We start from the raw sequence: 15,355 nt of genomic DNA, 5'->3' as shown, positions 1-15,355 counted from the left end.
CACAGTTTATGCAGTGTTAGGGAGCAAGCCCCCAGTTCTCCTGCCCACCAAGGGAGCTACACTGACAGCATATTCAAGTTCTTTGTTTATTTGATTGCGGGTAGAGGGTATTTTTTTGAGACACAGTTTCATTTTGTTTCCCAGAGTGGCCTTGAATTCCCAAATGCTAAGATTAAAGGCCACCATACATGGTTTCCAAGTCCTTTTATACCTTCAGCTATATGAATGCTTTGCTGTAGAGCAATAGAGTCCTGAACTTAATCTCAAGTCCCCCACTTAGTCAGTATACTCACCTACAAAAAGAAAAACAATAATAATAGTAATAGTGGGTTGAGAGCTCCATAGTAAAGCTCTTACCTAGTATGCTTTAGACCCTGGGTTCAAAGCTAAGCCATATACACGCAGGAAAAGAAAACAGAAAAAATTATTGCTCAGTCTGTCTAGGGGACAGTGAGATAACAGTAAATATAAAAAGAACTTGAATATACTACATGCTAAAGAAATGCTGGGGGGCTGGAGAGATGGCTAAGGGCACTTGCTGCTCTTGCAGGACCTTAGTTCAGTTCCCAGCACCCAGAAGGTGACTCCAGGTCCATGCATGAGTAGCAGTGGAACTGGTAAAAGCCGTCAGAATCCACACATACCATGAAGGCAACCAAGAGGGTTTTGACACCAGACAACTGGAAAGCAGCCTTCAGTTCAGTTTTGGACAAGTTTAAGATATCCAGGGCTGGAGGTGCAGTCCAATGGGAGAGGGCTTACCTAGCATACACAATTCAAGGATGCACGGACTCAGTCTTCAACGTTAAAAAAAAAAAAAAGGTGAGCTTAAGAAAGAAATATATTTGAAACGTAGCCTCTAGATGCCAACCAAAGTCCTAAGACTGGATGAAATTACCTAGTGTCAGTAGAGACAACCCAAAGAAAAAGTGGCACACAACAAAATCCCACCATTCAGGAGGCATGGGCTATACAGTGAAACCTTGTCTTAAACAAATTAATTAATTAATTATAATTCAAGTTACAAATTAATTATAAAACCTAGGTTTGAAGGCTACACATGTACATACATCAACATGTCATAGCACAGTATAACTTTAAAATGGTTGCATGGAAAACATTTTAATCAAAATTAAGATATGTAAGGAGGGGTCTGGGGTAGTAAGTACTCTTGTGCAAGGCCCTGGGTTCAAGGCTCAGCTCTGGGGTGGGACAGAGTATGATATTTAAAAAGTCTCATATCTAGGTAATGATTGTGATTTTTTTCCTAGTATTCTTTCTGATCTTTCTGATATTTTCCAATATTTCTGAAATGAGCATGTATACTTTTTTCACAAATGTTATTCTGGAGTAGTTTTTGTTTTAGAGCAACGTTTAAGAGTAGTGCAGAGATTGCTAGGCGACGGTGGAGCTTGCCTAGCATGTGTAAGGCCCTAGTTTTGAACCCACAATTGCAAAAAAATTAAGAGAAAATATATACAAGATTAGGGAAATGATGCTTGCTGAGCAAGCCTGTAGACCTGAGTTTGATTCCTGTAACCCACAAACAGAAAGAAACGGTAACATTTCTAGGCTTATATTAAATACTAAGTGAATATTGTAGCCTTAAGCGGCTCCAAATTTCACAGAGACAGTTTCTCTGTGTAGCTCTGGGTTTCCTGGAACCCACTATGCAGACTCATAGATTCACCTGCCTGCTGGGATTAAAGGCATGTACTATTATACCCAATTTACATTGTGAATATGTACATTTGAAAATCCTTAAAATGAGCCAGGTGGTGGTGGCACATGCCTTTAATCTCAGCATTCAGGAGGCAGAGGCAGAGAGATCTCTGAGTTTGAGGCTAGCCTGGTCTACAGAGCAAGTTCCAGGGCTACACAGAAAAACCCTGTCTCAAAAAAAAAAAAAGCTTAAAATGGCACATCTTACATATTATAACAAAACCCACTAAATTATATATTTTAAGTGGTTAAATTATACGGTACATGAATAAAAAAAATCAGTAAAGCCAAATTTAATTTTTTTTAAGGCCTGGAGAATAGCTCAGTGGTAAGTTCTTGCCTAGCATGTACAGAATGTCCTAGGTTCAATCTTCAGCACTGTTCAAACAAAAAAACAAAAACCATGTTAACCTAAGTTTAAATATCAAGCCATGTATGTATGTTGGCTCAGGCCTATAATCCCAGCACATGGGAGGCTGAGGTAGGAAAACTGCTAGGAGTTCAAGGCCAGGCTGGGCTACAAAGTGATAGCCTGCTTAAAAAAAAAAAAAAAAAAGCTTAAATAATTAACTAGATCTTATTGATTTAAAATATATGATACCTAGGTCAAAGACTGGCCTGAAACTAACCTTAGCATTATTTACTTTAAATTTAAAGGCTGGGAAGAAAAATGGCAGACAAGATAGCAGACGAATCTTTTTTTGTTTTGTTTATTTGAAATAGGGTTTCTCTTCATAGCCCAGGCTGGCCTGGAACTCCACCCTCCACTGCCTCTGCATCCCCAATGCTGAAATTAAAGGTGTCCACATCCGACCCAGATGAACTAATTTTTTTCTGTTATTTTTTATTTGTTTGTTTTTTGTTTTTTTTTTTCAAGACAGGGTTTCTCTGGGTAGCTTTGGAGCCTGTCCTAGAACTAACTCACTCTGTAGACCAGGCTGGCCTCGAACTCACAGAGATCCGCCTACCTCTGCCTTCCGAGTGCTGGGATTAAAGGTGTATGCCACCACCGCCTGGCATAGATGAACTAATCTTTACTAAACTTCCAATTATTTAAAGTACATTTTAAAGTCATTTCCAATCTTAAACTTTTAGGATACCAGCTATTTTAGAGCACTCCTTATATATCTGGTGTACACCACTCTTCGATTTTTATTGAGCATAGCCCTACAGAGCCCTTCTCTACACTTTCATTAGGCTACTTCAACATATGCAATATAAAACATGTTTAATTAAATTATGTTTCTCTCAATGTAGTTTGTTACAATTTTAGAATGCCTCAAAATCTCCCCAATCTAAGGTAAATTTGAAATACTGGGGCTGCGGTGTATCTCAGTGGGATAGAGTTTGCCTAGAGTGCACAAGGACTTATAAAATTTGACCATCATCAGTGTAAGAGAAAGAAAAAATATTCTCATAATAAGCAAATATATCATTCAAAGTGCATATATACCTACTAATAATTATGTGGATCACTGGCACATTTTCTCTTTCAATATGCAAAAACACTGCCTAAGTACAGTGTCACCTAGGCCACGCCCTCTATTCCCAAATGCCGAAACAGCAAATCTGCACAAAGTAAACTCGCAGTAACATGAAGCAGGAACTCGGGACTTCCAATTCTAGTTGCACACTTCACTTAGGCATCTTTTTACTTCAAAGATAATTAAAGCCTAGGAGAGCAACAGCAAAGAGGAAAACCAGCAGGGAGAGGAGCAGCAGAAAGGAGTTCAGAAGTGCATCCAAACGCTGAAAGCCGACCAGACCTGCCAATCAGAAAACTACAGCTAGCTGGTGTGGCGGCTCACTCGGTACTCACGGTACTCACGGCACTAAACTACAGCTAGCTGGTGTGGCGGCTCACTCGGTACTCACTACTCAGGGCACTAAACTACAGCTAGCTGGTGTGGGGGCTCACTCGGTACTCACTACTCACAGCACTAAACTACAGCTAGCTGGGTGTGGTGGCTCACTGGGTACTCAGGGTGCTAAAAAGGCTGAGACAGGAAGGCTGCCCCAAGGCAGAGGCCAGACTGGGCTAGAGTGAGTGTGGAGCTAGCTAGGTTACACAGCAAGACGCTAACTTTCAAACCAAGCTGGAGAAAGTAGTCCTGGCTGCCGGCATCTGACTGGGAAGCAGCAGAAAGAAAGACGCTGGGGATAGGGGCCAGCAGGTTTTGTTTTCACTGATCTTTTTACAGAGGGCTGGATGGGGGAGGGATATTTAGAAGGGAATTAAGAAGAGCAAAAAGATACCCAGAGAAACCAAAATAGCTAGGTAGCAGGAAGAAACTTTAAAATCCTAACAGTCCACCAAGTGTCTACCCTTGCTGCAATAGCATGCAGTCTAACCTGTATCTCCCCATCATGAGAGAACACCAGCATGGCATGAGACGGCTGAGCACAGGCAGGCCTCTTCTCTTTTCATCACCCTCCAAGAGTCACAAAATAACTGCAAACGGGATGCATACAAGATGTTTGCGGGCTGGGCCCTTCTTCAGTTCTCCTTTCTAGACCGCACCTATCCTTACTCCTCTGCCTACCCTCCTGGCCACTCCAGTCACGCACATTTGAACAAACTGTAAAAGGTTAAACTCTTTTTGTCAAGCACTATATTAACAACAAAATCAAGAGTATATACAAGTGTGGTTAAGGCAATACATCCTAAAATTTTTCTGTCCAAGTCTCAAAACAAATTCATACTTTCTAGAAGTCATTAAATCCACACAGCTTACATGATAAACAAGTGACAACTAAAATGTGAAATAACTGAGATTTTGAAAATACACTGGTCATATTTTCTTCTCTGATCACTTTTCTTATTTAAAACAAAGGTCAAATTATTACCTAATGAATTTCTTTTTAGACTACACAGCACTCATTTCATAAAGATTAAATTCATACATTCTTTTTAATATACTTTATACTATAATTATATCAAGCAAATTCAAAATAAAATTATTTTATATTACTAATAAAATACCTGCTTAATTTAAAAATGAGTAAGATCCTTTTTGTCAGGGCTGGAGAGATGGCTCAGCAGTTAATAGCACTGGCTGAGCCAGTCAGTAGTGGCTCATGCCTTTATTCCCAGCACTCGGAAGGCAGAGGCAGGCAGATCTCTGTGAGTTCGAGGCCAGCCTGGTTACAGAGTGAGTTCCAGGACAGGCTCCAAAGCTACACAGAGAAACCCTGTCTCAAAAAAAAAAAAACAACCAACCAACCAAAAAAAGCATTGGCTGCTCTTCCTGGGGACCGAGTTTGATTCCCAGCACCTACATAGTAGGTGATTCACAACCTCTGTAACTCCAATTCCAGGGTATTTATAAACTCTCTCCTTTAGCCTCTGCAGGCACCAGGCACACACATGGTACACAGACATACATGCAAGCAAAAAACCCATACACATAAAATAATAAGTAATTTTTAAAATCCTGTCATTTATTAACAGCTTATTTCTAATTCCACAGAAGATATTCATGAATTATATGTATTCTTACCATATCCATCTCACAGATCAAAAAAAGAAATGTTTTAAAACAAGTCTATCTTTTATTTGATCACTTGGGAGGGGTGGTGGGAGGTAAATTCAAGGCCAGCCTCAGCTCTACAAGTTATAAGCCAGCCAAGTTACAGGAAACCTTGTCTCAAGTAGATAAATAAAGTCTGTCATAGTCAGTCTTCTTCATTGCTTTTGAGAAGGGCTAAAGACTAAATTCATTCACTCCCAGGTTTTAGGGACAAACATGGTATATGTCTATAATCTCAGAATTTGAAAGACCGAGGGAAGCTTTATGCCAGCCTGGGCTACATCATGAGACCTCGTCACAAAAACTAGAAAATTTAACAGTAAAGGGAACACAGTTTTGTAGTATGTAGTAAGTCCCTATGTGTGTTACAAAAGATATAATGAATGAATTTCTGGATATTCAGCCCCTGTGTTTTTTCCAATAAGCATCAATGAAATTAGAATCCAGTTCTTATTCTGTGAATAGAAAGGTAATATATATAATTGATTCACCTTGAGGGAAGCTCCATAGAATATTAGCTGATAACTAAAACCAACGTTATCTAATATAGGTTGGCACTAATCCTTTTATACTTCATCAACAATAATCATAGAAACTTATGAAAATTAAAACCACTTAAGGACCATCAAAATGGCTCAGTGGGTAAAAGCATTTGCTGTGTAACCCTGGTAACCTAAATTCCACCCCTAGAAACTCCATAAAAAACCAGATGTGGTGGCTCTCATCTCTAATTCCAGCACTCTACTACAACAAGAGACAGACACAAGAGAACTAGAGGGAAGCTCACATACATCACAAAACCATCAGAAATAACAAGAGATTCTTCCTCAAAACACAGGGCAGAAGGAGAGAATCAAACTCTGAAAAGATGCTCTCTGATCTCTGCTTGTGCACCCACACTCACAAGCATAAACACACAAAATAAATAATCAAGTATTTAAAGAGAAAAGCCACTTTTATATAATTATATGTAAGTCTGACAATGCCACAGGGAAGGTCATTGCTTTGTATGGAACTAAATTAGAAGTCATTTTTAAGAAACACAGGCACTTCTTTCAACTAACAAGTTTTGGTTTGGTGAGAAGCAGGAAGAAAGTAAAATGCCCAAAATAAAATACAAGGCTGAGAACGCAGCCCAAAAGAGTGCTTCCCTGTCACACTCAAGAGCCTGGTTTGATCCCCAGCACCACAAAAATAAGCAAACAAACAAACACAAATACAAATTAAACTAACATGTAAGACTGAGGGAGCAAAAGCCTTTGTCACTAAATAATTTATCATGTACACAGTGTTCTGCCTGCAGGCCAGAAGAGGGCGCCAGATCTCACTACAGATGGTTGTGAGCCACCATGTGGGTGCTGGGAATTGGACTCAGGACCTCTGGAAGAGCAGTCAGTGCTCTTAACCACTGAGCCATCTCTCCAGCCCCTGATTTTTTGGTTTTGTTTTGTTGTTTTGGTGTTGTTGTTGTTTTTTTTTTTTTTTTGAGACAGGGTTTCTCTTCATAGCCCTGGCTGTCCCAGAACTCAGAGATCTGCCTGCCTCTCTGCCTCCTGAGTGCCAGGATTAAAGGCATGCACCCCACTGCCTGGCTGAATTCTGTACTGTGTCTACAATTAATTAGCTGGGAGAAGACAAATCACAAAACAGATATTCAACAGCAAAGCTGCATGAGTAGGTGCCAAAATAAGTGGCATGGCCAGTAATAACATTAATTCATTTACTCCATCTTTACTTAGTGCCTAGAACTTACCCATCAGAAACCAATATTCAAACTCTTCTCTTAAATGTTAAAAAAAAAAAAAAAAAAAATTGGCCTTCAGCTAGTGTTGTGTCTCAGTGGCAGAGGGCTCCTGGATCTCCACAACCAAAAGTAAAGAAAAATATTGGCCTTTAAAGTAGGAAAGGTGTAGCCCTGTAAAGGAGACATCTCACACTGCAAAAACACCAACACTAACATCACAGGAGATACTCCAGGATGTAGAACCAAAGCTTGTAGACTGTCATGCAAAAGCCCTTCACACGGTAAGAAAACACCCTCCCTCAGCCACCTTCCCAATTATCTGAGGTGGACTGGAGTCTGACTTCTTCATTCCTCTGTGGTATACTATACATCCACACACTATACATAGCCTCGGAATATGCACATTTCATACACCTTGTCTTTTCACATGGAGGTATGATTCGATAGGCCAATGGACGTTAGAGAACAGTCTGGAAATGTGCAGTGGGACTGGGCTTGCCCTCTGGCCTTTCTGTCACCGCCTTGACACATGCTCCTCCAGATCTGGGCCCACGAGACACAAGTGAAATGAAATAAATGATTGTTACATGGTATGAAGACTTTGTGGCTGCAAATTATCTTGGAGCAGAAAATCACCATACTTGGAATCAATTAGCACTGATGATATTAAAGCACTTGTTCTCAAACGCAAACTTTAAAACTCTTTGGGGTTAAAAAAACTCCCTCCCCTACAAAAAAGTATGTTGTATAATTCAGTATAATTAGACTACAGAGAAGAAAAATACCCATTTTATCAGGAACCTCAGGTAACTAACTGTTGTAGTGTCCAAAATGAAGATAACTAAAATTGCAGTTACTTGACAAAATTCACTAAGCACTCAGTAACGCTAGAGATGATTCTCTCACTTTAGACAATTATACCTGAAGAGATGTAAAACCGAAATATAGACAAGAAAATTATTTCAATTGTATTACAAAGCTGACCCTTAAGCAAGCCTGAATTGCCTAATTAAAGCTAGCAGCACATTTAATTTATTAAAATAATTTATTTACTCTGATTAATTCTTGGACTCCTTAATTCTAAGAATAGTTGGTATGCACAAAATTGGAATTTTTTTTTTTTTTTAGAAAATTATCTAGTAAACCAGACTTGGTGGCTCCAATCTGTAATCCCTGCACTTGGGAAGCTGAGGCAGGAGTATCAGTATGGACAAAAGCTTGAATCCAACCTAGACCTCACAGAGTTGCAGGACACACTGCCACAAACACCGCCACCAACAAAGATGACAAAGATCCCGAAGAATGGCACAGCATCTTAGTCTGCACTATTTTTTTCCCACTCAGGTGCACTAATCACACCTACCAGTCACATCAACTCATCCACAGACACCACATCTACACAGACACGCCCTAGTCCCTTGACACCTGATGGAGCCGCACTACTAGTCAATCCACTATCGGGCAAAGCTGTTGGGTTTTGGTTGGCTGGTTGTTTTTTTTGCTTTGCTTTTTTTGTTTTGTTTTGTTTTTGTTTGTTTTTCTGTGACAGGGTTTCTCTATGTAGCCCTGGCTAGATAGAACTCACTAGGTAGACCAGGCTGACCTCGAACTCACAGAGATCCACCTGTTAGACAAAGTTTTTACACATTCAGAACCATGGTAGTACATGATCAGTACCTGGACCATCATTTTTTAAACATCCAAATCTCATGTTCCAGTCACAGGGAAAAGAAGTTGTTGCTGGCTCTACTGCTGTTAGCACTGAGGAGGTGGGAAAGGATGAGGCTATAATCCTGGCTCCAAGTTACTGTGATGAGTTACTTAAAATTCTGTACTTAATTCTCTCTCTCTCTCTCTCTCTCTCTCTCTCTCTCTCTCTCTCTCTCTCTCTGTAAGAGGGAAATAATAAAAACCTAGGATACAGAATTGTCAGGAGGATCAGAGGAGAAAATATATGTAAAGCTCTTTTAATAGTTGCCGGTGCATAGCAAGTACTCTGTAAACACCAGCTATTACAGCTCTGAAATCCAGCTTCAAAAATGCCATCATCTGGGACTATAACATGGGAAAGAAAAAAGAGAGAGAGACCAAAATCCCTTTTATACAAGGATTCTTTAAATATAACCCTTTTTAAAACAGGACAAAATTCATTTACCAAATATAAATTATTTTAAAATCAATGTTATTTTTCTCTGATTTTTATTGGTTCTGGTCACAGAATGATGAGCACAACACTATGAGAATTTGCATTCTAAAAAGGTCAAATAATTTAAAAAAAAACAAAATGTTCTTATATTTTTGCTTGCAGAATGACTGCTTACGTGTCAAGGCCATTTTTACTCTTTTCATATTTTACAGGAACCACATGACTTGTGGCTAGAGATTTAAACAGCTAACAAAGAAATTTAGAGAAAAACTGTTCAGTTTTGCTTCAAAAAGAACTGAAATGATCAAAAATATTAAAACATCAAGTTTCAAGGTGTAATCAAGTCAGATCTTCCAATGATTTTTAACACTACATAGACTTACTATTTAAAAATACTAGATATAATGAGCTGGAGAGATGGCTCAGTCATTAAAAGCTAAGCTCACAATCAAAACTATAAAATACTAAATATTAATCTACATCAGACAAGAGTATCAGGTTCACAAAAGAAAAATTCAAATTTGCTTTCAGTATTTCCCCAGGACAGACCTTTAAAATGAAAATTAAACAAGTAACCTGTGTGTCTATTACAACAATGAAAATTTTATTTAATGTGAAAATTACTTTTAAAAAATTGGAAAACTATTACTTTGTCTACTCATTTTTAAATGCATACTTCATGTGACTAATTTAAGAATTCATTCCTCAATTTTTCTAAAAGCAAAGCACGAAAACTGTTGCTTGAAAATGACTGCAATGTGAAAAATGAGTTGTTTTTTTCTCAAGGCGACTGACAATTAAAAAGGAAATGGCCAAAGGAAAGGGGAGTACCGTTTCCTTTCACACGTTAGTAAATGTCAAAGAACTTTCAGGAGTCAAATCTCCTAGAAGTCTGCTGCGAGGTCAAAGTTGTCTCAATGACAGGAAAGCCAACAGACGCCAGATGACTAATAGTAAAGTTATCAAAACACTTGTGTGCCCAGCAGTAATTCCAAAAGCATACAAAGTACAAACGTCCAGGAAGAAAAGACAGAGAATAGTTAAGATTCTTGGGAGCAACACAGTATTAATGACGACAGCAACAAGCAGTATTATACAATGTATCAAGATTCTCACACTCTGGCTTCCCCAACATGCATTCTATTCATCAGGTAACATTTCTAAATAACGAAAAGTAACCTGGATTCCCAAAGAGTGATCTAAACGTAAAAATAAGGTTCAATCAAGTGCGTGTTTAGTTCTTTTTATTGTAAACCAAATCTGCTTCTTTACATTAAAAAAAAAAAATACCAGCTCTGTCTCCAAAATCTTCTAATAGACACAGTTCACTAGCGATTAAAATATTATTTTTAATCCTTGCATTACCTCACAGCTAAAAATGTCAAGATACCACACCCAATATGTCTTTCCCCCCCCCCTCCCGTGGGGGAGGGGTCAGGGAATACGGGAGTGGGGACGCGAAACTACAGGAAAACACTGAAGGTGATTTCCCTGGCAGGTTCCTCCACCGGGATCCGAGCGCACACGTTGAGAAGGGCGAGCACAGGCCTCGGCCTCTGCAGGCTCCCTCCCTCGCCACCCGCTGGGGGTAGGAGCCCGGACGCGCCACCCAGGGCTACTCACCAGCCGTAGTGCTGACCAGCAGGGCAGCCCACAGTAGCCAGGGCACCCGACAGGGTCTCTGCAGCGAGGAAGTCATCCCTGGGCCAGTCGAGAAGCAGGAGGGCAAAGAAAAGAAATCTGGAAAGTATATTCGGGCGGAGAAATCCGGCCAGGAGGCTGCTCGTCCCTCCGTGCCCGGATTACAATGCAGTTTGAAAGGACAAATGGCAGATGCGAGGACCTAGATGGAGAGCTCTCATTCCACTGCAGAATTTCCCTTCATCTCGCTCCCTCGTGGCTGGGGGGCTTCATTCGCCTAGGACGGGGTGCCTCGGCTCCCCCAACTGAAGGCATGTCCGTGGGGACGAAGCAGGGAGAGCCCCAGAAGAAATCCCCGCAATTATTTCCCTCGTAGTTTCACGATATCAAAAAAATACCCAGATCTGGGAGAAAACATATCCAGAGTGCCGGGGGGTGGGGGGGGTGGGGGTAGGAATGGAGGGCGGGGACTCGATGGGGGGGTCCACGGAGGCTTCAGAACAAGTTCCCCACCGCCGGGAAGGGCGAAGCGGGGCAGGCAGCGGCGCCCGGCCGCCGGAGTCGCATCGCTCGGGACTGGCGGAGGACAGAGGCCGGGGGTTCCTGGCAAAGTTTCGCTTCGTCGTCGCGGCCGCCCTCACTCGGATTTCGACAGCCCCCAATCCTCACCGCCGACTGGGGTCGAGAAAGGTGGCCCCCGCCTCCATGGGGCGAGCCCCACCAGCTTCCTGGCGACGATCGCGCTCCGAGGGTCGCGCAGGCCCCGGGCCTCCGGGGGCCGCGGGGGAGGGGAGGAGGGGAGGAGGGTCGCGGCGGCCCCGGCTCGCCCCGGCTCGCCCCGGGCTCGCCCCGGAGCGCGGCACGCGGGGTGGTGCGGGGCTGGTCCCGGGGCTGGCCCCGGAGCCGCCTCGCTCTCGGCTTATTCCGGCCGCTCGCACTCGCCTGCAGTCAGTTGCACCGTGGAAGCGCGGTCTCCTTCCCGTCGATGGCTCGGGAGGGAGCGAAGCACACACGGCAGCAACACCGGAGGAAGCCGCTGCCGCTGCCGCTGCTGCCGCCGCCGCCGCCGCCGCCGCCTGGTTCTCCGCAGCTCTGGGCTCCGGGCGGAGCTCGGGCGTCGCGGGCCGAGGGCGGGGGGCGGCGGGAAGACGACGGACGTAGGTGGCCGAGGAAGGGGGTGGGCAGCCGAGCTTGCGAAACGCCCCCCCCGGACGCCCCTCCGTAGGGTGTGTGTGTGGGGAGGGGGGGGGAGGCCCCTCCAGCGGCTCCGCGCAGACCAGACACAAAGGGGGGAGTCGCCGCAGCTGCCAGTCTGAGGCGCTCCCGGTCACCGGAGTCGCCCCGCCTCCTCCGCCGCCTCCGCCTCCGCCTCCTCCTCCTCCTCTCAGTCTCCGGCTCGCCCGCTCGCTCGCTCGCTCGCTCTCTCTCTCTCTGCCCGAGCCCTGTCTGTCTGTCTCGGGCCTGTGGTGCAGCGCGGGCGGCGGGCGGCGGCGGCGGCGGCGGCTCCTCCAGAGAGACGCACTGCGCCTGCGCGGCCCCGCCCGGCCCCGCCCCTCGCTCCCAGGCTCGCCCCGAGAGCCAGGCCCCAGCCAGGCTCGGCGTCTGCTTCTCGCCGGCTCCCGCGGCCCCGGGTAGGGTGGGGCGGGACGGACGGACGGACGGACGGCGTGGGGCGGGCAGCCCAGGGTCCCTCTGCTCGCACGCGCGGACCTTCCGCACGTGGATGGCGCGGCGATCCTCCGCGCGAGCGTGGAGGAGCGGGCGGCCCCATCTTGGTGGCGTTCACGTTGGCCCACCTGGCTGCTACCCGGGGATCGGGGTTGTTTTTTTTTTTAAAAGCCTCGAGGACGGCCCGCCGCTCTTGTTCGTTCGCAGCGGCGGGCGCTGCCTCCTCGGTTTCCCGGCCCCAGCCGCCTTTCCCGGGAAGCCGATCTGGGTCGGGTTCCCCTCCCCGGGCGGCGTGCAAACAAAAGCCTCAGCCTCAGTGGTGAAGACCGCGACCGGGTCGGCCTTTCCCCGAGCGGCCGTCCCCGCGGCCGCCTTCGATGGCAAGGCTGCTGGCTGGCTGAGCGACTGCGAGGATGGGAAAACCGGATGGGAAAACCGGCGAGGAAACTTAAAACCGGCCTCGCACCTCTCCCCGGGAGGGCCATAGTCACGAAGGCTGCAGGGGCTTTGCAGGGCTTGGCAGGGCCTGTGCGAGGAAAACTGCAGAGTTGCTGGCTCCGGGGATGGAGCGGGATCCTGTCTCCTCACTCAACCTTGGCAGAAGGGCTCGCCGGCACCGCAGTTCCCTGGGACCGCTTTAATTTTTTTTCTTCTTCTTCTTCTTCTTCTTTTTAATCTCAATTTGGTTGGACTCAGGCAGCCAGGATAGGGGAGGGCACTGTGACTCTCCCCTGCGGGGTCAGCCGACTTGGGTGGGATTTCGCTATAGGGGAGAGGGGAGAAGGTGACGTGCTTGGCGCCATGATCGGAAGTCTGGGTTTAATTCTTTAACGGCGAGGTGGAAAAATTGCGTGGGAGGGCGATCCTAAGAGATGAAGTCTAGCCCTCCCTTCTCCCGGTAGGCAGAAAGGTGGTTCTCCAGGCTGGTTTTGCCGGTCTTTCCTTGTGGCTAAAGGCTGTTCCAGGATACAGTATAAATACACTCCTGAAGTCTTACTGTTCCCTTGCTTATCCAAGTCTTTTATCTCTTTATCTGAACGTGATGTTAATAAATCACATTCCTTAAACTGGTTTCTGTTATCATAGTAAATATCTGCTATAATTAAGAGTTGTGGTAATACCTGCCCAGGGCTCTTTTTTTAGCTGAAATATTTTTATACTGTTTATCCTTCAGGCAGAGAGCATTTTTTTCTTCTATGTAATAAAATCCCTTTTGAAAAATAAGGAGCATATTCATTGACTCTTTAGCTTTACTACCTCATTTTGCTTTGCCTGAAAGGCCTAAAATATGGAACTGGCATTGTTTTAACATTTTGCTTTCAAGACATGAGATCTAGTTCTTCAGAGAAACGACAGATGTTGAAGATGCAGGAAGTTTATTAGCTGGTGAAATATAATTTTTCTTCCTCGAATTGAGGTCAAGTACTTTATTATTCAATTATTATTTGCATAAAATTTTCCTAAGAAATATTAAGTGCCCTTGTGCATGTTAGAAATGTGTAATAAATTATGTAGGAAAGAAGTCTTAGGAAATTCCTGTGGAAAAAGTTCATGCCACTGACTTAGTGGGAATAATTAATCAGTAGACCTCAATATGCAGCCCTTGTTCCTTTTCTGTTGGCCTTACAGTCAGTATCTGAGTTGAGAGGTGACTATTCACAGTGAGAAGGGACATGTAGAAGAATTAAAACTTAGCCATGACTTAATCTACTACAGAAGACCGGCAATACAAGTCTAACGGGTAAGAACAGAACTGATAGGTCAGTAAGGTCTGGTATCTCATGATCAGGATGGGCGAGGTGTAGCTAGAGTTTTCCTGGTCCTGCCTGGCCCACAATTAGGACAAATCTCTCTCACCTCCCGTCGCTGCTCAGACCCAACCAAGTAAACACACAGAGACTCATATTACTTATAAACTGTATGTCTGTGGCAGGCTTCTTACTAACTCTTCTATCTTAAATCAACTCATTTCTATTAATCTATAAGTTGCCACATGGTTCATGGCTTACCGGTATCTTAACATCTACTTATCGTGGTGGCTGGGAGCGTCTCTCTGCCTCAGCCTTCCACTTCCCAGAACTCTCCTCCTCCTTGTCCCGCCTACCCTATCCTTCCTGCCTGGCTATTGGCCAATCAGCGTTTTATTTATCAATCAATCATAGCAACATAGATTTACAGCATACAGGCCATCCCACAGCAGCGAGGTTATAATAACATCCCACAGATCTTGTTAGCGTATCGAGACAAATATGTATTTACCCTGTTTTGTGTTTGGTAGACGCCTTAGTTGCAAATGAAGCTTCAGCCAATCTGCAGGGGCTCTGGAATGGGGGGAGGGGGGGCTTTTCAGTGTTGTCCTAAAATGTGGCTGGACACCAGATCTCTATCAACCAGTTGTTGTATAGAGACCGCACGGAGGGATGGAAGGTGACCTTAAGTCAAGAATAACCAACCCTCAAGGGAGGATCCACCTGAGAACTGTCAGTTACCAGGGCTTCTTCCAGTGTTTGGCGAAAGTGTGTCATGTGATCTACGGAACTCAGCATAGCGTGCTTTTCAGGGACTACTCACTGCAGTCACGGAGGTCCCTGGATTGCAGGATGCTTCCCTAAGACGTAGGCTTTCAAGATTGCCAGAGTAGGGGTCATAAAATTTAATTGCTAGATGTTCAATGTCTTGCTCTGGCTGTTTTAAAAAAAAAAAAATTTTTTTTAAAAAAGATCTTCCACCAGAAGCAATGCTCATTCACATTTTATTAGCCAGTGAAGTCCCGTGGCCAAGTCTAACATCAAAAGAATTGGAATTTAGAATCCTACTACATTACTAGAAGAAGACCCTGAGTACGCTTTAGCGTCATCCTCACATTCAAGGCCCCAGTACTCCACTTTCTAAAAGCCCAACAAG

At 44.4% G+C, this 15,355-nt stretch overlaps 1 protein-coding gene across 1 annotated transcript in view; it reads right to left on the bottom strand.

The window, feature by feature from the left end:
* Positions 1-11,173, bottom strand: part of Bmpr2 (bone morphogenetic protein receptor type 2) — a 137,457-nt gene extending 126,284 nt beyond the window's left edge. The window contains exon 1 of the mRNA XM_052749555.1: positions 10,766-11,173. Within this exon, the coding sequence (XP_052605515.1) occupies positions 10,766-10,841 (76 nt within the window). The 5' untranslated portion in view covers positions 10,842-11,173. The remainder of the gene's footprint in view (positions 1-10,765) is intronic.
* Between the last annotated feature and the right edge of the window lie 4,182 nt (positions 11,174-15,355).

This window comes from Peromyscus californicus, unplaced genomic scaffold, assembly GCF_007827085.1.
Source record: "Peromyscus californicus insignis strain IS unplaced genomic scaffold, ASM782708v3 Scaffold_21__1_contigs__length_65335640, whole genome shotgun sequence".
Lineage (NCBI taxonomy): Eukaryota > Metazoa > Chordata > Mammalia > Rodentia > Cricetidae > Peromyscus > Peromyscus californicus.
Note: the sequence above shows the minus strand (reverse complement) of the source record. Positions and strands in the feature narration are given on the sequence as shown.